A 14,487-nucleotide genomic window follows, 5' to 3' on the forward strand; every position below is an offset into this window, starting at 1 on the left:
TATTTTTCCCTCAGTGACTATGAGTATGGTTTGATTCTGGTAGAAAGCAGTATACATTCCTATGTGCGATTCGTTTACTTGGCCAAAAGCCAATTTTCAGCCAAAACGCATGCCAAATTTGCCAAAAACGAAGCGCAACGAAATTCGAGAAATATGTAGCTAAATATTTCATGATATCGATGAGGCAGGCAGTTCTGCAGAGAAACTCCCCGACTCCCAGCTCTGAGCTCCCAAAACGCAGAGACTCGCAGAAGCAAGGAAGCCCCTTCGTGTTGTTTGAAAAGTAGTTCAGCAAGGCTAAGAGCATTGACAGGCCATTCAAAATGTATTTTATGCCCTGTAGTTTGTTTACAGGGTCACTGGAATAGTGAGCCGATTAGGGAGAGGTGTGGAAAGAAAGGATATTGAATGGAGGAGAGCTCACGGGGCTCTCACAGAATTTTTCATTTATTTAATTGGCTTTAGTTTAGGTTTATAGGGAAATATATACGGAAATGTTCAATGGGAGACTCAAAGTAAGATTTTTTTTATTTTAAGATTCTTGATTTTAATAAAATAGTTAAATGGTAACATTTACTTATAGGATAGTTAAAAGTACTTTTAAATAATAAAACATGCAATTAATACACTTTACTAAAAAATCTAAAAAAAAAAACAGTTTTAAAGAGTATTTAAAATTCCCCAAATGTTCGTACAATCTTAGTTACAGCTTATTTATTGTTGGCATTTATTGGTAACATGAAATATAAGTTCGGTTACTGGAAAACGGATTACCTGCCTCCCCTGCATCGCCCCGACCTGCCCCATTGGGGGCCAATCAATTTACATGCCTGCCTGGAAGTATGCAAGGAAATTGCGCCAAAGGAAAGCTTTGCTTCAGTTCGAACCAAAAACTTGCAACACTCACCTGCATTGGTCTCTGCTGCAGTGCCCCTCCCACCACCACCACCACCACCATCTCCGTCTGCCGCACCCGCCTCCATCCGATTGACGTCATTGACGCTGGCACGCTTCTTGCCACGCCACACACTAACGCCGCAGCACTCGGCACAGCAGCAGAAGACAAAGCCCAGGATCAGCAGGATCCATGCGGTGACCATCAGGACGATGGTGGAGGTGGAGCGGTAGCTGTAGGTATCCTCGCCGATCAATACGAGGACACTGTCGCCCGTGAGATTGGCATGTGTGGCGTGGCTGGTATTGCCATGAAAATCCAGCAGGCCGGCCTCCAAGGTCGGGCCGTAAAAGCCGTCGACATTGGCCAGAGCCGCATAGCTGCTGCCCACCGTATGCATATAAGGTTGCACTTTGGTCAGACGCACCACCGTGTAATTGGACATGATTGCACCACTCCGTCACTAAGTCACTAAATCAATCACTTAATCTGTCGCTTAAACAATCTCTAATCCAGATCGGAGCACTTTGTTTGGCCAAAACACGACCGTTTCTTTGGTAACTCACTAGCCGACTGAAAAATATTTTTGGCCTGTTCTACAACGATGCGATATATATTATTTATTTTATTCCTTGCGCGTTTATACATATGATTTTTTCCGTTGGGTTTCTGTTTGTGTGCGAAAATAATGACTGCAGCTGACATAGACTAACTAAACCAGGCGCTGTTTGAGAAATTTGCTTTTATGCCCGTAATCGTTGTTATCACATTGTGTATTTAAGCAGATAGATCGAGAGACAGTGTCGGAATCTGGTCTCTTGTTTAAACAGTATTCTACGCTTATTAACGCCTGCCTGCCAGCCTGCGTTTTTGGTTTTATTTTTCTCAAAGCCAGATGGGCCTGTTTCGGCGTTTTTCTCTCGCGAATTTTGACCGACTTTTGTTTACCGGCGAGAATTATAGCCAGCCAATCTCAGTTCTCAGCCGATCGGGGCTTCTGGTGGATTTCTCTCTTAATTAAAGCTCTTGACTGAAGAGCGATTAGGAGCTTTTAATTAATTAATAATAAAATTTAAAAAGCTTTTAATGTTTTTAAATTAAAACTGTCTGTGTGATTTTACCAGAAATGATATGGCTTTTATATAGTTTGGGTATTTAAATTGAATTACTTATTTTAAGCCTTCCTATAGAGTGTTCCAGCCTTCGATTTCCGACTACAGTCTATAATATACAGACAATTTATATATAATGCATATATTATAAATTTGTATATTATATAGGCTTGACTGCTGTTTAAATAAAATAATACCAGCCATGGAATATGAAATGAATTTTAAAATTTATACGCCAGTATTATAATTTTTCCTAAAGTGAGAGGACATTTAAGAGGACAATGCAACTAGAAATGAATCCTAAATTATTTGTAAGCTTATTAATTTTGGGTATGTGTTTTTATAGAAAAATAGTTCTATTTTCAATACTAATATTAATATCCCACATTTTCAGACCTTGTATTAGGAACCCCAGATGAAATGTTTCATCACGATTATCAAGAGCACTATCCAGATCATATACCGCGTATTAATAAGGAATATGGAGATCATTATGATGATTTTGGCTTTCCCAATGGAAACCATCAGGAAAACCATGATCAGTTTGATTATAATATTCATCCTTATGTTTTTACAACTGAAAGAGAAGAATATCATCAGGATATAAATAACGATAGCGATATAGATGAAAGAAAAATTTCAAGAATGCTGATTGTTTTAGGGCATGGAATACTGACTACAGAAAAGGATGTTCCGGTTCAGGATCACCACTACCCCGATTATGATCATCATAATCACCATAAGGATCCTGATGCGGATTATGAAATTGCAGATCGCATTGTGCGTTATGCCATGAATAAATATCATGAAGAGATTTGAGTTAATTCGTAAATCAATTAAATAAAATATCTAATATTTCAATGCTCTCTTTGGATTTTTATTAATCAATTATCGCAATATTTAATATTTGGAATTCAAAACTTAGTTCCTCCTACGCATGCCAGCCAAGCGAGCAATATCGCCGCAGTCCAAACGACTTTCCCATCCTAAAAAGGGGAAGATGGTTAATTGAATGGTATTAGAAGTTGTTTAAAAGCTTTTAGAAGCTAAACTTACCAAGGCAGTCAATTTTTGTGAGTTCACAACGGCCGATGTCCCTCCAATGCCATGTCCTGATCGTTTTCTGCTGGCACTCCCTGTTCAAGGTGGGCAAGTTGCGATCCTCCCTGTTGTTAAGTTGACCGACACACTCCCGGCACTTCCTTTCCAGCTCATTGCAGTCCCTCTGTATCCGATCTTGGCCAGAAACCAGGCTCAGACAAAGGACTAACAGAATGTATGGAAATTAGGAGGAGTTCCGGGTGTTATCCTGGACAAAACTTACCAGCAAATATGGCCAAGACTGCTTTGATATGCATTCTGAGTACTTGTTTGGGTCTTGCTGGAAAGTTGTCAGTTTTGTAACTACTGATCAACCATTTCCTACCCCACTTTATATAAACACCCAAAGAACCACGTGGTGGAAGCCAAGCAGATGTTTCGAGACAATGAGTTCAATCAAAACAAAACAATTTTGGAAACGAGGAAGTTTTTTTAAGGAAATACTTTCAAAAATAGGTCACCTTTTGAATAAATTGAATGCATCGCTTTATCTGCTTCCTGATACTAAATAAGCCACGTTTTCAAGAAAAATTTGCAGTTGTTTCCCCAATGTTCCGGGGACTTTATAAAAGCCCAGGTAATTGCTTCTGGTCAGCACAGTTTTTTAGTGAGTTTTTGGAAGCAACGCCAAGATGTCGAAAATAACTCTGATTTTTTGTAAGTTTTAAAAGACTTTTTATCAAATTGAATTTATTTTGAAAATCTCCTTAAATTCCAGCTATCTTTTGCCTTTTCGCGGTTGCAATGGCCCAGGAAAATGCCCGGGAGGTATGTCAGAGGGTTAATGCCAGGTGCTTAAGGTCTGCTAGAAATCATGGACCGAATAACGATATATCGAATATCTTCAATGATTGGTGTCGTCGTCAACATCGCAACTGGCGTAACATCTCTCGATGCGAACTGGTTCGGGCCACTTGCCGATGTAAGAATTCTTAAATATTTTTCCATTTTAAAATCCATTACAATTTTAAACATTTTTTTAGTGACACTTGAGCGCTGCAGATCCTTATCCTGTGACAATGTCAGGGAGGCCCTTCGAGATGGTCCTCGCGACTAAAAGGAGTTCTTCGGCGTTTAATAAAAATGTAATAAACGATACCTTTGCCTTCAAAACAATAAACACTTCAATGCTCTCTAAAAGGTTGTGACTTTTTTGGAAACTTTTATTTAAATTCCCAAAGCTTGAGCCAAAAATGAGGGGAACATTTTATATTTTTGTGTACTTTTCAGGTTAAAAAAGGCTTGTTAACTTATTTCATATGGGTTTTGCTAAAGCATTGTTTGTACAATTGTTTGGTAGACTCGCAATTTCATGAATACCGGCTAGCTCTTCTCGCACATCATTTAATCGAATAAAAGTACTTGGCCAAAAAAGATCGAAATGAGTTCGTCAGAGTACATTAAACATTTAGCTAGCAACAGTATGAGTCGTTCTTTGATAAACGAAGGTAAGTTTCAATCACAATTGAATTGCGATTTTTATTCTTGAATATTTTAAACTTATAGGAAGATCCCGTAAAAAATCTTGCCTCTGCCTGTTTGTGGGTATCACCGTAGGAATCTTTTTAGCTGGAATTCTCCATTACTCTATTGTACAAAGTGACACTTATGGGTTTGGTTCAAAGAAATTCAAAAGGATTATTCGACACGATGTATCAAAAAATGTAAGCGTTATTCCCAGTCTAAAAACGGAAAGCCCCGTCAAGACATTGGAAGTTGCTCTTCCAAGTACTGTTTTGCCTGAAACCACAACGAAAATTGCAGAGGAAGTAACTAATGAAAATAGTTCCACTGATAGTACGCAAAATCCCGTCAAGAAATCGGACGAGGAAGAAACTACTGTTCCAAGTAGTAGTACTTTGGATGAAAGTACCACCGAAGTTCTTAAGGATTATAATGAAACGCTAGTTCAGTAATTGAAAATTGAAAACGTGTTTAAAAATTATGAATGTAACAAATATTTTTGTTATTAAAGTGAAATGAGAAATGTGTGATTTATAGTTCGATTTAACTTTTTTTTCCCCATATGCTTATTCAAACAACACAAAGTTTAGAGAGCATTGAAAGATTTAATAATGATGTTAACGGGTTGAAATCGAAATTTTAAAACTCTGTTATTCCTGGATTACTCATCTGGGTCGGGAGTCGGTACGGCAGCTCCACGCCTAGGTGGCCTTGGGGGCCTTGGAGGCCTTGGGGGCCTGGGAGGATTCGGCGATCGACGAGTTGTGGTTCTCGATGTGGTAGTTCTTTGGGTTCTTCGGTCGGGAGTTCGAGTTGTTCTTGGTGTAGGATTTCGACGAGTTGTTCTAGGTGTTGGACCTCGACGAGTTGTTTGCGGCGAGGGATTTCGACGAGTGGTTCTCGGTGTTGGACCTCGACGAGTTGTTCTAGGTGTGGGACCCCGACGAGTTGTTCTAGGTGTGGGACCCCGACGTGTTGTTCTTGGCGTGGGAGTTCGACGAGTTGTTGTGCGAGGACTTGGATTTGATCCTCCTCCGCCAAGAGCTCGTCGCACATTGGCACAAGAGAGGGTTTGGCAATTCTCCCAGGTTACTATAAAATAGTATAATATATTTTTTATCCTTTAAAATTGTATTATGTTTTAAATACTTACAAGCACATGTGGCCCTGGTCAATTCGCAACGGCTGATAGCTCGCCAGTTTCTATCTACAATTCTGCAGGCTCGATTAAAAGCACCTGACACATCGTTTTGTTGGTTTTGATGGGCATTTGTACATCTATTCGATATCCTGCGACAAGCTGCCTGAGCTTGACTTGGATCCTGGGCTTGGACAGCTATCAGGCCGAGGGCTAAAACTGAAAAGGATTTGTATTTTTTAAAGGTTCTTGATTAGAATTAAGTTTTTGAATATCCTTACCCAAAAGTAGAGCTACTTTCGACATTGCTGTGAAAATTTGCTCAAGTTCTGTGTTAAAACTATGTCTAGACCTCAGCTTTTATAAAATGCTGGAAGTACCCTAGACAAAGTAATTGATATTGTGATTCGAGTCGTTCAGGAAGTCAAGCAACATGAATGGAATTTCATGAAAAGGTGACCCAATTTCGTATTTCCACATTTAAAGGTTTTGAATAGGCTTTGTGGTCATATTTTAACAAGTGCCATGGATGTATTTCAGTGTTTAATTTTTGGTCTTCATATAAAAGCTAAAAAAAAGTGCAGTTTTTGGTAGTTATTTCAACAGATTCCTATTAAGGCCGATCAGAATGCATATGAGAACTATCTTAGTCCTATGTGCCGGTAAGTGAAGTCAAACTTATTCTATTCTCAAGTTACTAATTGTATTTTAGTTCTTTTTGTGAGCCTGGTCGATGGTCAGGACCAGGTTCGCCGGGACTGCAATGAAATGGAAAGAAAGTGTAGATCATGTTTGGATGAAATCAACAGCGTAGGAGCCCGCACGCTTCCCAATTTTAATAGGGAATGTCGTCAAAGGACGCAAAACCGTTGGCGTTGGAGGGACATAGATCGATGTGAGCTATCAAAGCTCAGCTGCTTGGGTACGTATTTTATTCGAGTTTTATTTTTAAAGTTTTATTTTATTAAAAAATTAATTTACTTTTAAGGTTGGGAACGTCAGTTGAATTGTAGTGATCTTGCTGAACTAGCAGGAATGACTCCCATCAGAAGTTAAGATTAAAAACTTTACCATCTTATTAGTAAATAAAATCAACATGAGACCATTGAGTAAATAAATTTTGTTTCACTTTATTTAATATATAGAATAACAATTCACTTGATTAAGGCCGCTTTCTAAAGGGCTTCTTGTGTCCTGGGCCAGGGGGTCTGGGCCTGGGAGTTACGGGAGCTCGAGTGGGGCTTGGTGGCCGTCGAGTTGTGGTCGTGGGAGGAGGTCGTGGAGGTGGAGGAGGATTTCGAGTGGCTGGTGGAGCAGGAGGTCTGGGAGTGGTTCGTGGTCGAGGTGTCGTTCTCGGCGGTGGTGGCGGCCGTGGCGGACGGCGTGTGGTGCATGGGCAGGGTGTGGTAGGGCGTGCCGGCTCCAGGACCCTTCTTACACGCTCACAGGACAAGGCAAAGCAACTCATAAGGGTCACTGAAAAGTATGTTAAAATTTTGTTAAACCAAAATTTATGTATTACTCCCAAGACTCACACTGGCAAGTTGCTCGACCCAGTTCGCATCTGGAGATGTCTCGCCAGTTTCTGATGCGACTACGACATTGTTGGTTGAAGACTCTGGTGACATCGTTGGATCTTCCATTCCTTGTCTGGCGGTTTTGGCATCTCAAAGCCATCCTTCGACACATGGCCAGACGTTCTTGAGCTAGTACAGCTACTCCAAGGCAGGTGAAAACTAAAATAGTTTTTATTAGTTGTGCAATTGTCTTGGAAATAGAAATTATTCGAATTATACCAAAGATTAAAATGGTTTGTCGCATTTTTGTCTTTTTAAGCTGAGAAGCTAACACGTTGTGCTGTAAAAATAAATATAAACCGGAGCTTTTATTATGTCCTAGAAATGCTTTTATAAAAAATGACCTAGTTTTATTCATTTTATAAATGTATTCCTCATTTTTCAATTGACTCAAGGAACTATATTTTCTTTTAAATGATGTAGAAGAATATTTAGTTGCCAAGTCAGCTTTCCAAAAAGAATTGTTTTATGTTCATTATTATATATGTATATATTATATATTGAAATAAAAAAAAACATCTGTTTTGATTACCTTGTAGATCCGTTTTATATTAAGTTACTTGACTATCCTAAATAGTGTAGACATTTTTAAAACGCCGTCAAAATGCATTTACAATTCTCGTTTCTCGTGGGTAAGTTTCTCGTAAAAACCTATACTTAAATATTAAATATATATTTATTTGCTTGTAGTGTTTTGTGTGGTAATAGTTTGCGGACAGAGGGAATATTGCGAAGGACTAGAAAGAAAATGTGAATCGTGCCTTGGGACTTTAAACAATAACGATGATCGCCAAATGGCTTTTCTAAATAGAGAGTGCAAATCAAAAACCCAAAGAACCTGGGTCTGGAGAAACGTCCATCGTTGTGAATTCTTCAAATTGAACTGCCTAGGTGATTTTTGACTTACAAATTAATAAATATTACATGTTATGGTAATTATTATAATTTCAGGAAGAGACCGACGAATGAACTGTAGTGATGTAGCTGCGTTGGCTGGAATGCGACGTTCTCGAAATTAATTATAATAATTTGAGTATTTTCTAAAAATTTAAATAAAACAATGTCTCAAAGTATGTTTCCCAAAGTAAGCTTCAAGTTTCTTTAGGGAAAATGGTATTACGCATTATTTTATATTATAAGTTTTATAAAATCTTGTATATTATTTGGAGTTTTGTAAAACTCATTTTCCAAATGGATTTTTATGTCCTGGCGGCCAAGGAGGCGGAGGCCTAGTTAATGGAGCTCGCGTGGTCCTAGGAGGTTGATGGGTCGTTGTAGGTGGGGGTCGAGGTGCAGGAGTTCTTCGAGTGGTTCTAGGTCTTTGGGTAGTACGAGGCCTAGAAGTAGTCCTACGTGTGGTTCGAGACCTGGAAGTTGTTCTACGAGTAGTTCTACGAGTGGTTCGAGGTCTAGAAGTTGTTCTTCGAGTGGTTCTACGAGTGGTTCTAGGTCGAGGAGTTGTTCTGTGAGTGGTGCAAGCGCATCCAATTCTGGCATGTAGAGGTCCGAGGGCTTTCTTGACATTCTCACAGGACATCACTTCACAGCCCAACAGTGTAACTGAAAATTAGTTGAGTTGAATGAAAATGTATGGTGCTGACTAATTAATACAGACTGTGGCAAGCGGCTCGAGTCATTTCACATCTGGAAACAGCTTGCCAATTTTGGATGCGACGGTGACATTTTTGGTTAAAGACTTTGGTGATATCGTTGGATTTTCCGATTCTTGTCTCCTGGCTTAGACACCTAGCATCCATCCTTTGGCATATATCCCGGTGCTCCTGAGCCTCAATAGTCAGAAATATGCAAGTGATTACTGAAACAAGCAGGGATTAGTTCGGGTAATCATACTTGATTAAGCCATAATTACCTAAAATCAGAGCAATAGTTTGCATTTCGGTAGTCAATGCTGAATAATCAATAATTGTGACATGCAACTTGTAAAAAGCTTTAGTTTATATAATGCCGTAAAAAATGTTTTGAATTAATTCACCTGTAATGGGTAATGGGGGAAAAAAATGACCCAAATTCTATGGCCTTTATTGCAATTTAATTTATGGAATAGTCCCTAAGTAACTTGAGTCAGTTAACTTATTTAACGCCCACAAACTTTGTGGCAGAAACTATTTCAGTTGCGGCGCTTAAGACTTTAAGCCCTGATTTAATGACTTACAAGTCCAGCTGAGTTGTCGTCCATTCGTTCCTTTAAGCCATACAATCCAGTTCGCAAATTAGAAGCCACAGTAACCAGCCAAACAAACCGCAGGACCTGCTACCTCCCTCCCTCCGGTTGCCTCCTACATTTCAGCATTTGGAATAAAGCCACAGTCAAAACACAAAAACCAAAGCTACAGAAATTTTGGGGGGCAAGGGCCCGGACTCCGAATAAGTGGAAGTGAGATGCTCGAAGAGGGAGACAGAGACGGAACAAAGCCAACAAATGACGCCTCTTTTTGTGCCCGAACTATGGACAGGGTCCAAGCCCTGCCACCTCAGTCCCTGTTGCATTTTTGAATTTCAACTTTGTCTGCGTGTAAATATTCTTGCTGAAATTCAATTCAAAAGCGATTATCACCACTTAGCTGTCAGCGACACGACGCCAAACTCCGTTCCAAAGACCGACATCGACATCGAAACCGAGACCCACTCTCCACCAGTGCCGGACCACTTCCAGAGCCAAGTCCAAGACCAAGTCCAAATCCGAGCACTTGGAGGAGCACTTGACAAAGGGCATGGTTATATGTGAGTGTCTACATGTGTACGTACTTTGCTGGCTCAAATAAAATTTACACTTACAAGTGGCGCTAAAGTCAAGTGCATTGCATTCCCCATACCCGTTCTCTGGCCCCAAACCACTCTCTGGACGTCAGCTGGTCAGACATGGCCAGAAAGAGGAACGGAAAGACGACGTCGCTACAAAAGGTGCAGGGCTGGAGAGGGGATCGGCGGGAACGGGTGCGGCAAATGTGGTCAAGAGTTTTACAAAGTTCATCATCAAGGCCTGGTCTAAGCATTTTTCAAGTGCAGCGCCAAAAAGATTTTCAATTTTCAAATATTATATAAGCAGTTGGCACAGTCGAAGTGAAAAAATCATCACCATCGATGCTCTAACATTTTAAGAGGAGATTCGAAACTTTTAATAAGAGAGTATTATAATATAGTATATGAATAAAGATGGGCATTGCAATAAAGACAAAGCCATACCCCTTTAAGTAGCTTTGAGTATGTAACACCCTGTTCTTCTCACAAATACCCCTGAAGTTTAAACTTTAAAGGCTTTAACCTCATCCAACTACCCGCTTTTAAATGGATTTAGAATGGTATGAATACCCATACCCCTTGATAGATAGAGTATTGTCACTTCGTTACGGCTTAGATACCTAAATCTTCGCTATGCACATTCATAAAGTACATAATCATGTTCATGACGTGGACTGAAGTGGTTATCGGGTGGGAGTTTTGGGATTTGGGGCAGCCTGTCCACATGGTAAGGGTAAAAGCTTAAACCGCTACAAGTATTTAAAAAGCACTTCACTAAGGCTCCCTTACGCCTTCACAAAGATTACATTAAATATATATTGAGATTTTTAGTAAACTAGTATAGTATACTAGTAGTATTGCCTAATAGCTCTCTAAGGGAATCTTTAAAAGTTAAAAGACTTTAAATGCATAACAATTTTATTTATGAATTAACAATGAACGAATTTTGGGCTTCGAAGTTTTTTTTATCCAAGATCCTTTCCGATCGTCAATAATGTATGTCCTGAGATTCGTGTGAATTTTGTGAATTATTCACAGCTGCTCTTTTAGAACGGATAACTAATCTATAGTTGCAAAACATATTGGACCACCGGGGTTGACACAGGGAGGCACCTCTTCGCAAGGGGGCGTAGGTACTTCCACACAAGGGTATCCCCAACAAGGAGGAGGTTGGTTTCCATCACAAGGGGGAGATGGGCTTTCCTCACAAGGTGGAGGTCTTTCTTCACAAGGAGGCGGAGTAGTGGTTTCTGAGCATGGCGGTTTCGGAGTAGAGTTTCCAGAGCAAGGAGGCGAATTAGTTGGTGAAGTCGGAGTAGTATTTTCTGAGCATGGAGGCTCCGGAGTAGAGTTTCCAGAGCAAGGCGGCGAGTTCGTTGGTGAGGTAGGAGTAGTATTTTCTGAGCATGGCGGCTTCGGAGTAGAGCAAGGCGGCGAGTTTGTTGGTGAGGTCGGAGTAGTATTTTCTGAGCATGGCGGCTTCGGAGTAGAGTTTTCAGAGCAAGGCGGCGACTTCGAGGGAGGCTTATTTGGGCATGAAGGATGCGTCTTTCCTGGACAAGAAGGCTCAGGCTTTCCGGGCTTCGGCTTATGAGGCAGTCCTGGTCTTGGACGGTTGGGATGGTTGGGTCTGGGCCTTTCGGATCCTGGACAACCGGGTTTTTCTCTCTTATGGGGCCTTGTAATGACTGGTCCAGGACCAAGTGGTCTTCCACCTTTATTGGGCCTTGGTTCTGGTCTCGCAGGCTTACAACCACATGGTTCATTACCCTTATTGGGTCTCCTGTTGGGTTGCCTATCGGGTCTCCTGTTGGGTTGCCTTTCGGGTCTCCTGTTGGGTTGCCTGTTGGGTTGCCTGTTGGGTTGCCTTTCGGGTCTCCTATTGGGTTCCTTGGCGGGTCCTCTGTGGGGTTGTTTCTTGCCACCTTGGTGACAAGGCTCGATACCTAGGGCTTTTTCAATAACTTCCAGGCAAGCATCGCCACTTCCCACATATTGCAGGACAACAAAGGCCACTATGGAAAGAATCCTTTAGTAGACGATTCAGCTAAAATTTTCTGCCAACTTACCAAGAACACAGACCACGGTGAGCTTCATGTTGAAGCTCCAGAACCAAGTTATCGAAAACTGTGTGTTTCAGCCACTCAATCCCCATCATTTATAGTACTGAGCCACGACAATTGTGTAAATAATTACGATGTCCCTTCGAATATATTTTAATTTTAGATATGAACCCAGATCACATAAAATTGTAAAGCAAATAAATAAATTATAAATAGGCGCCATTCAGTTTGCTCATGCTGTGGAATTTTTTCCCAAGTTCAGCTGGCAAGATGAACTTCTCCTTGCTCCTAAGCCATGTCAGAGCTGTAATCTCAGACCGCCAAGTAATAAATTCCCATTTTTTATGGCATCAAGAAAATCAAAACAATTTCGTTTGAAAAATTATGTTTTTGAAAAAGACTTACGGGGGGATTTGGTGGGAAGATTTTGAAGAACTGCCAGACGAAATGACGAGGATGCATCAAGTGCCAGACAAGCATGACGATGTGCTGTGCGTGATGGCTCAACTCATCGCGATGCTGGGCTGCTCTGGGCTCCTCTTTACGATAATGCCACGTACGTGGTGGATGCAGCCCGACGTCCGAAGGTTGATTCTTGGAAGGGCTTCGAACGAAAAATTGAAGGCCAAGACCACAAACAAGTCTGGGGCCAAGACACAGGGCACAAATCCGTCTTTGGTCAGACCAGTTTGGGTAACCAACTCAAATCTCTTCACAAATATGCATTGTTTATTTTGGCAAAAAACTACTTTAACATTTTTTCGATGGTGGGATTAAGTAATCATAAGCTCCGATTTATACTAACGTCTGCGCATTCCAACTATTTGGGCAATGATATCACAATCCAGTTTTTTATCATGGGCTGGAAAGTAGAATTATTAAATTCAAATGATTACTCAAAATTATTTTCTGGTCTGCCAAACTCACATCCGCAGGCTATAACCTGAAGATCGCAGCGGGTTTGGTTCTTCCATTCGTAGGTTCGTCGCAATTTCTCCCGGCAACCATCATTCATAAAGTCCACATTATTGATGGGATTATTGAGACGTCGGACGCACTTTTCGCAGGTCTCCCTCAATTTCCGACAGTCCGGCTGCTGACCATGAATGATGACACAGCAGATGATCAGGACAACGGAGAGAATACTTGCCAACTGCATTTTAAAGTTCATTTTGGGGATTTTCTACTGATGGTATTGGATATCGGATCGCGCTTTTTATAAGGTGGGCCATCCAGGAAGCTCATCCCTCAAACTATTCCCACAAAGATCACAGCTGTTCCTTTGAGAGATCATACAATGTTTGCCTTTACGGATAAAGAAACAGATCTGTCCCCAATCGAACTGATTGAAGACGACGACCCGGACGACAAAAATGTATTAAACAGATGTTTATTGGACAATTAAATACTTTATAAAATAGAAAGAAAACTAAGGGTATAAATAGCAAGGACTACCATTCCATCTAGCTAGAGTTGATCTCAAGTTGCATCTGAAAAGTAGCTGCGATGTCTAAACTTCTGTTGGCTTTTGGTGAGATCTTTTTGATTTTTGTTTTGTGATTTTGATTATGATTTAGAAACTCCAACTCGTAGCTCTTTGCTGTCTGTTGGTGGTCCAAATCAAAGCCCAGGATCCGGAGGGTCGAAGGTTCTGCGACCGCTTGACCGCCGAGTGTGTTCGTCATGAGCGACAAGTGGGCACAGTGGATGACACAGTAACTATTTACAATAACCACTGCCGACGAGCCGATCGCAACTGGAGGAACATTACCCGATGTGAACTAGTCCGGGCTTCCTGTATATGTAAGTTTTATTTCTAACTTTGGTTTTTTTATTTATTCATGAGGATTTCTATTTCAGTGACCATGGTTCGCTGCGACAATCCAACCTGCAAAAATGTGGCTGACAGCCTCCGTTCTTAGGAAAGGCGGTGGAAGACTTTTAATCATTTAAAACTATCTACAAAGTTTCATAAAATAAAAACAAATATGCATTGTAAAATGGTTCAAATAGTTTTTTTTTTAATTATTACTCAGAAGAAAGATATAATGAAATCTGTCTTAAAGCATAAATTCAAAATTAAGTTAAAGGAAAGTTCTATATCCCTATTTGATGAAACAACGATAACTTTATTTCGTCGAAATTGCAGAACTCCAATGACTCCAATTTGGCCTCTAAGTAATTTTGATTAATTCGGCAGGCAGTGATCGGGAAGATCTAATATATTTTTTTCGGACATATTTTTAAGTCAATCAACCGATTTTTAAGAAAAAACTGAGTATAATGGAGGTAGTGACCGACTCTTAGCTTAAAAAGTCTGCTGTACTTGATGAGCTAGCTGAAAACAAATAGTGTACCTCGCTAATATAGTGAGTAA

At 40.5% G+C, this 14,487-nt stretch overlaps 12 protein-coding genes across 13 annotated transcripts in view; 6 read left to right on the forward strand and 6 right to left on the reverse strand.

Moving 5' to 3' along the window:
• The window catches only part of LOC6493258, a 34,961-nt gene extending 33,379 nt beyond the window's left edge, over window positions 1-1,582 (reverse strand). Inside the window, exon 1 of the mRNA XM_032453855.2 lies at window positions 908-1,582. Within this exon, the coding sequence (XP_032309746.1) occupies window positions 908-1,340 (433 nt within the window). The 5' untranslated portion in view covers window positions 1,341-1,582. The remainder of the gene's footprint in view (window positions 1-907) is intronic.
• A 565-nt stretch (window positions 1,583-2,147) lies between these two features.
• On the forward strand, window positions 2,148-2,917 carry LOC26514832. Its single transcript, XM_014910184.2, has 2 exons — window positions 2,148-2,337; window positions 2,402-2,917. The coding sequence occupies exons 1-2, from the start codon at window positions 2,289-2,291 to the stop codon at window positions 2,824-2,826; spliced, it is 474 nt and encodes a 157-aa protein (XP_014765670.2). The 5' UTR covers window positions 2,148-2,288; the 3' UTR covers window positions 2,827-2,917.
• On the reverse strand, window positions 2,863-3,477 carry LOC6493255. Its single transcript, XM_001957329.4, has 3 exons — window positions 3,332-3,477; window positions 3,064-3,273; window positions 2,863-2,993 (listed from the first exon to the last, which is right to left on the reverse strand). The coding sequence occupies exons 1-3, from the start codon at window positions 3,363-3,365 to the stop codon at window positions 2,929-2,931; spliced, it is 309 nt and encodes a 102-aa protein (XP_001957365.1). The 5' UTR covers window positions 3,366-3,477; the 3' UTR covers window positions 2,863-2,928.
• A 129-nt stretch (window positions 3,478-3,606) lies between these two features.
• Window positions 3,607-4,248, forward strand: LOC6506721. Its single transcript, XM_001957328.3, has 3 exons — window positions 3,607-3,765; window positions 3,827-4,030; window positions 4,092-4,248. The coding sequence occupies exons 1-3, from the start codon at window positions 3,741-3,743 to the stop codon at window positions 4,163-4,165; spliced, it is 303 nt and encodes a 100-aa protein (XP_001957364.1). The 5' UTR covers window positions 3,607-3,740; the 3' UTR covers window positions 4,166-4,248.
• Window positions 4,249-4,426: 178 nt separating this feature from the next.
• On the forward strand, window positions 4,427-5,099 carry LOC123257134. The gene is made up of 2 exons (XM_044714914.1): window positions 4,427-4,556; window positions 4,615-5,099. The coding sequence occupies exons 1-2, from the start codon at window positions 4,490-4,492 to the stop codon at window positions 5,022-5,024; spliced, it is 477 nt and encodes a 158-aa protein (XP_044570849.1). The 5' UTR covers window positions 4,427-4,489; the 3' UTR covers window positions 5,025-5,099.
• A 58-nt stretch (window positions 5,100-5,157) lies between these two features.
• LOC116655904 (salivary glue protein Sgs-3-like) lies at window positions 5,158-6,111 on the reverse strand. Its single transcript, XM_032454849.2, has 3 exons — window positions 5,992-6,111; window positions 5,726-5,929; window positions 5,158-5,664 (listed from the first exon to the last, which is right to left on the reverse strand). The coding sequence occupies exons 1-3, from the start codon at window positions 6,014-6,016 to the stop codon at window positions 5,234-5,236; spliced, it is 660 nt and encodes a 219-aa protein (XP_032310740.1). The 5' UTR covers window positions 6,017-6,111; the 3' UTR covers window positions 5,158-5,233.
• A 126-nt stretch (window positions 6,112-6,237) lies between these two features.
• LOC123257135 lies at window positions 6,238-6,824 on the forward strand. Its single transcript, XM_044714915.1, has 3 exons — window positions 6,238-6,372; window positions 6,423-6,632; window positions 6,699-6,824. Exons 1-3 carry the CDS (start codon window positions 6,339-6,341, stop codon window positions 6,764-6,766), a joined length of 312 nt encoding a protein of 103 aa, XP_044570850.1. The 5' UTR covers window positions 6,238-6,338; the 3' UTR covers window positions 6,767-6,824.
• Window positions 6,825-6,872: 48 nt separating this feature from the next.
• On the reverse strand, window positions 6,873-7,571 carry LOC6493253 (sulfated surface glycoprotein 185). 2 transcript variants are annotated; one of them, XM_044714913.1, is made up of 3 exons: window positions 7,507-7,571; window positions 7,242-7,446; window positions 6,873-7,186 (listed from the first exon to the last, which is right to left on the reverse strand). In XM_044714913.1, exons 2-3 carry the CDS (start codon window positions 7,351-7,353, stop codon window positions 6,873-6,875), a joined length of 426 nt encoding a protein of 141 aa, XP_044570848.1. In that variant the 5' UTR covers window positions 7,354-7,446; window positions 7,507-7,571. The 2 variants fall into 2 exon arrangements, with proteins under 2 accessions (XP_044570848.1, XP_044570847.1); XM_044714912.1 differs by having other exon boundaries at window positions 7,246-7,446; window positions 7,507-7,565.
• A 300-nt stretch (window positions 7,572-7,871) lies between these two features.
• LOC116655922 lies at window positions 7,872-8,371 on the forward strand. The gene is made up of 3 exons (XM_032454939.2): window positions 7,872-7,919; window positions 7,978-8,178; window positions 8,239-8,371. Exons 1-3 carry the CDS (start codon window positions 7,892-7,894, stop codon window positions 8,304-8,306), a joined length of 297 nt encoding a protein of 98 aa, XP_032310830.1. The 5' UTR covers window positions 7,872-7,891; the 3' UTR covers window positions 8,307-8,371.
• A 2,576-nt stretch (window positions 8,372-10,947) lies between these two features.
• LOC6493252 (vegetative cell wall protein gp1) lies at window positions 10,948-12,666 on the reverse strand. The gene is made up of 2 exons (XM_032454869.2): window positions 12,117-12,666; window positions 10,948-12,062 (listed from the first exon to the last, which is right to left on the reverse strand). Exons 1-2 carry the CDS (start codon window positions 12,142-12,144, stop codon window positions 11,107-11,109), a joined length of 984 nt encoding a protein of 327 aa, XP_032310760.1. The 5' UTR covers window positions 12,145-12,666; the 3' UTR covers window positions 10,948-11,106.
• A 151-nt stretch (window positions 12,667-12,817) lies between these two features.
• Window positions 12,818-13,304, reverse strand: LOC6493251. The gene is made up of 2 exons (XM_001957323.4): window positions 13,038-13,304; window positions 12,818-12,972 (listed from the first exon to the last, which is right to left on the reverse strand). The coding sequence occupies exons 1-2, from the start codon at window positions 13,279-13,281 to the stop codon at window positions 12,911-12,913; spliced, it is 306 nt and encodes a 101-aa protein (XP_001957359.3). The 5' UTR covers window positions 13,282-13,304; the 3' UTR covers window positions 12,818-12,910.
• Window positions 13,305-13,471: 167 nt separating this feature from the next.
• Window positions 13,472-14,111, forward strand: LOC6506724. Its single transcript, XM_001957322.4, has 3 exons — window positions 13,472-13,641; window positions 13,704-13,913; window positions 13,971-14,111. The coding sequence occupies exons 1-3, from the start codon at window positions 13,617-13,619 to the stop codon at window positions 14,030-14,032; spliced, it is 297 nt and encodes a 98-aa protein (XP_001957358.2). The 5' UTR covers window positions 13,472-13,616; the 3' UTR covers window positions 14,033-14,111.
• The last annotated feature ends 376 nt before the right edge of the window (window positions 14,112-14,487 follow it).

Source organism: Drosophila ananassae, chromosome 2R (assembly GCF_017639315.1).
Source record: "Drosophila ananassae strain 14024-0371.13 chromosome 2R, ASM1763931v2, whole genome shotgun sequence".
In the NCBI taxonomy this organism is placed as follows: Eukaryota; Metazoa; Arthropoda; class Insecta; order Diptera; family Drosophilidae; genus Drosophila; species Drosophila ananassae.

Excerpts from the sequence above, each read along its gene's own strand:
- LOC6506724 (XM_001957322.4), top strand. The coding sequence starts at position 13,617 with ATGTCTAAACTTCTGTTGGCTTTTG. Across the intron at positions 13,642-13,703 it reads TAAACTTCTGTTGGCTTTTG|CTCTTTGCTGTCTGTTGGTG; the intron begins GTGAGATCTTTT and ends TCCAACTCGTAG. Across the intron at positions 13,914-13,970 it reads AGTCCGGGCTTCCTGTATAT|TGACCATGGTTCGCTGCGAC; the intron begins GTAAGTTTTATT and ends TTTCTATTTCAG.
- LOC6506721 (XM_001957328.3), top strand. The coding sequence starts at position 3,741 with ATGTCGAAAATAACTCTGATTTTTT. Across the intron at positions 3,766-3,826 it reads GAAAATAACTCTGATTTTTT|CTATCTTTTGCCTTTTCGCG; the intron begins GTAAGTTTTAAA and ends CTTAAATTCCAG. Across the intron at positions 4,031-4,091 it reads GGTTCGGGCCACTTGCCGAT|TGACACTTGAGCGCTGCAGA; the intron begins GTAAGAATTCTT and ends ACATTTTTTTAG.
- LOC116655922 (XM_032454939.2), top strand. The coding sequence starts at position 7,892 with ATGCATTTACAATTCTCGTTTCTCGTGG. Across the intron at positions 7,920-7,977 it reads ACAATTCTCGTTTCTCGTGG|TGTTTTGTGTGGTAATAGTT; the intron begins GTAAGTTTCTCG and ends ATTTGCTTGTAG. Across the intron at positions 8,179-8,238 it reads CTTCAAATTGAACTGCCTAG|GAAGAGACCGACGAATGAAC; the intron begins GTGATTTTTGAC and ends TTATAATTTCAG.
- LOC116655904 (XM_032454849.2), bottom strand. The coding sequence starts at position 6,016 with ATGTCGAAAGTAGCTCTACTTTTGG. Across the intron at positions 5,930-5,991 it reads GAAAGTAGCTCTACTTTTGG|TTTTAGCCCTCGGCCTGATA; the intron begins GTAAGGATATTC and ends AATCCTTTTCAG. Across the intron at positions 5,665-5,725 it reads GACCAGGGCCACATGTGCTT|TAACCTGGGAGAATTGCCAA; the intron begins GTAAGTATTTAA and ends ACTATTTTATAG.
- LOC6493251 (XM_001957323.4), bottom strand. The coding sequence starts at position 13,281 with ATGAACTTTAAAATGCAGTTGGCAAGTATTCTCTCCGTTGTCCTGATC. Across the intron at positions 12,973-13,037 it reads TCAGGTTATAGCCTGCGGAT|CCCATGATAAAAAACTGGAT; the intron begins GTGAGTTTGGCA and ends TCTACTTTCCAG.
- LOC123257134 (XM_044714914.1), top strand. The coding sequence starts at position 4,490 with ATGAGTTCGTCAGAGTACATTAAACATTTAGCTAGCAACAGTATGAGT. Across the intron at positions 4,557-4,614 it reads TCGTTCTTTGATAAACGAAG|GAAGATCCCGTAAAAAATCT; the intron begins GTAAGTTTCAAT and ends TTAAACTTATAG.
- LOC6493252 (XM_032454869.2), bottom strand. The coding sequence starts at position 12,144 with ATGAAGCTCACCGTGGTCTGTGTTCTTG. Across the intron at positions 12,063-12,116 it reads CACCGTGGTCTGTGTTCTTG|TGGCCTTTGTTGTCCTGCAA; the intron begins GTAAGTTGGCAG and ends TTCTTTCCATAG.
- LOC6493253 (XM_044714912.1), bottom strand. The coding sequence starts at position 7,531 with ATGCGACAAACCATTTTAATCTTTG. Across the intron at positions 7,447-7,506 it reads ACAAACCATTTTAATCTTTG|TTTTCACCTGCCTTGGAGTA; the intron begins GTATAATTCGAA and ends AAACTATTTTAG. Across the intron at positions 7,187-7,245 it reads GGGTCGAGCAACTTGCCAGT|TGACCCTTATGAGTTGCTTT; the intron begins GTGAGTCTTGGG and ends CATACTTTTCAG.
- LOC6493255 (XM_001957329.4), bottom strand. The coding sequence starts at position 3,365 with ATGCATATCAAAGCAGTCTTGGCCATATTTGCTG. Across the intron at positions 3,274-3,331 it reads AGTCTTGGCCATATTTGCTG|TCCTTTGTCTGAGCCTGGTT; the intron begins GTAAGTTTTGTC and ends ACATTCTGTTAG. Across the intron at positions 2,994-3,063 it reads CACAAAAATTGACTGCCTTG|GATGGGAAAGTCGTTTGGAC; the intron begins GTAAGTTTAGCT and ends TCCCCTTTTTAG.
- LOC26514832 (XM_014910184.2), top strand. The coding sequence starts at position 2,289 with ATGCAACTAGAAATGAATCCTAAATTATTTGTAAGCTTATTAATTTTG. Across the intron at positions 2,338-2,401 it reads TGTAAGCTTATTAATTTTGG|ACCTTGTATTAGGAACCCCA; the intron begins GTATGTGTTTTT and ends CCACATTTTCAG.
- LOC123257135 (XM_044714915.1), top strand. The coding sequence starts at position 6,339 with ATGCATATGAGAACTATCTTAGTCCTATGTGCCG. Across the intron at positions 6,373-6,422 it reads TATCTTAGTCCTATGTGCCG|TTCTTTTTGTGAGCCTGGTC; the intron begins GTAAGTGAAGTC and ends ATTGTATTTTAG. Across the intron at positions 6,633-6,698 it reads ATCAAAGCTCAGCTGCTTGG|GTTGGGAACGTCAGTTGAAT; the intron begins GTACGTATTTTA and ends TTTACTTTTAAG.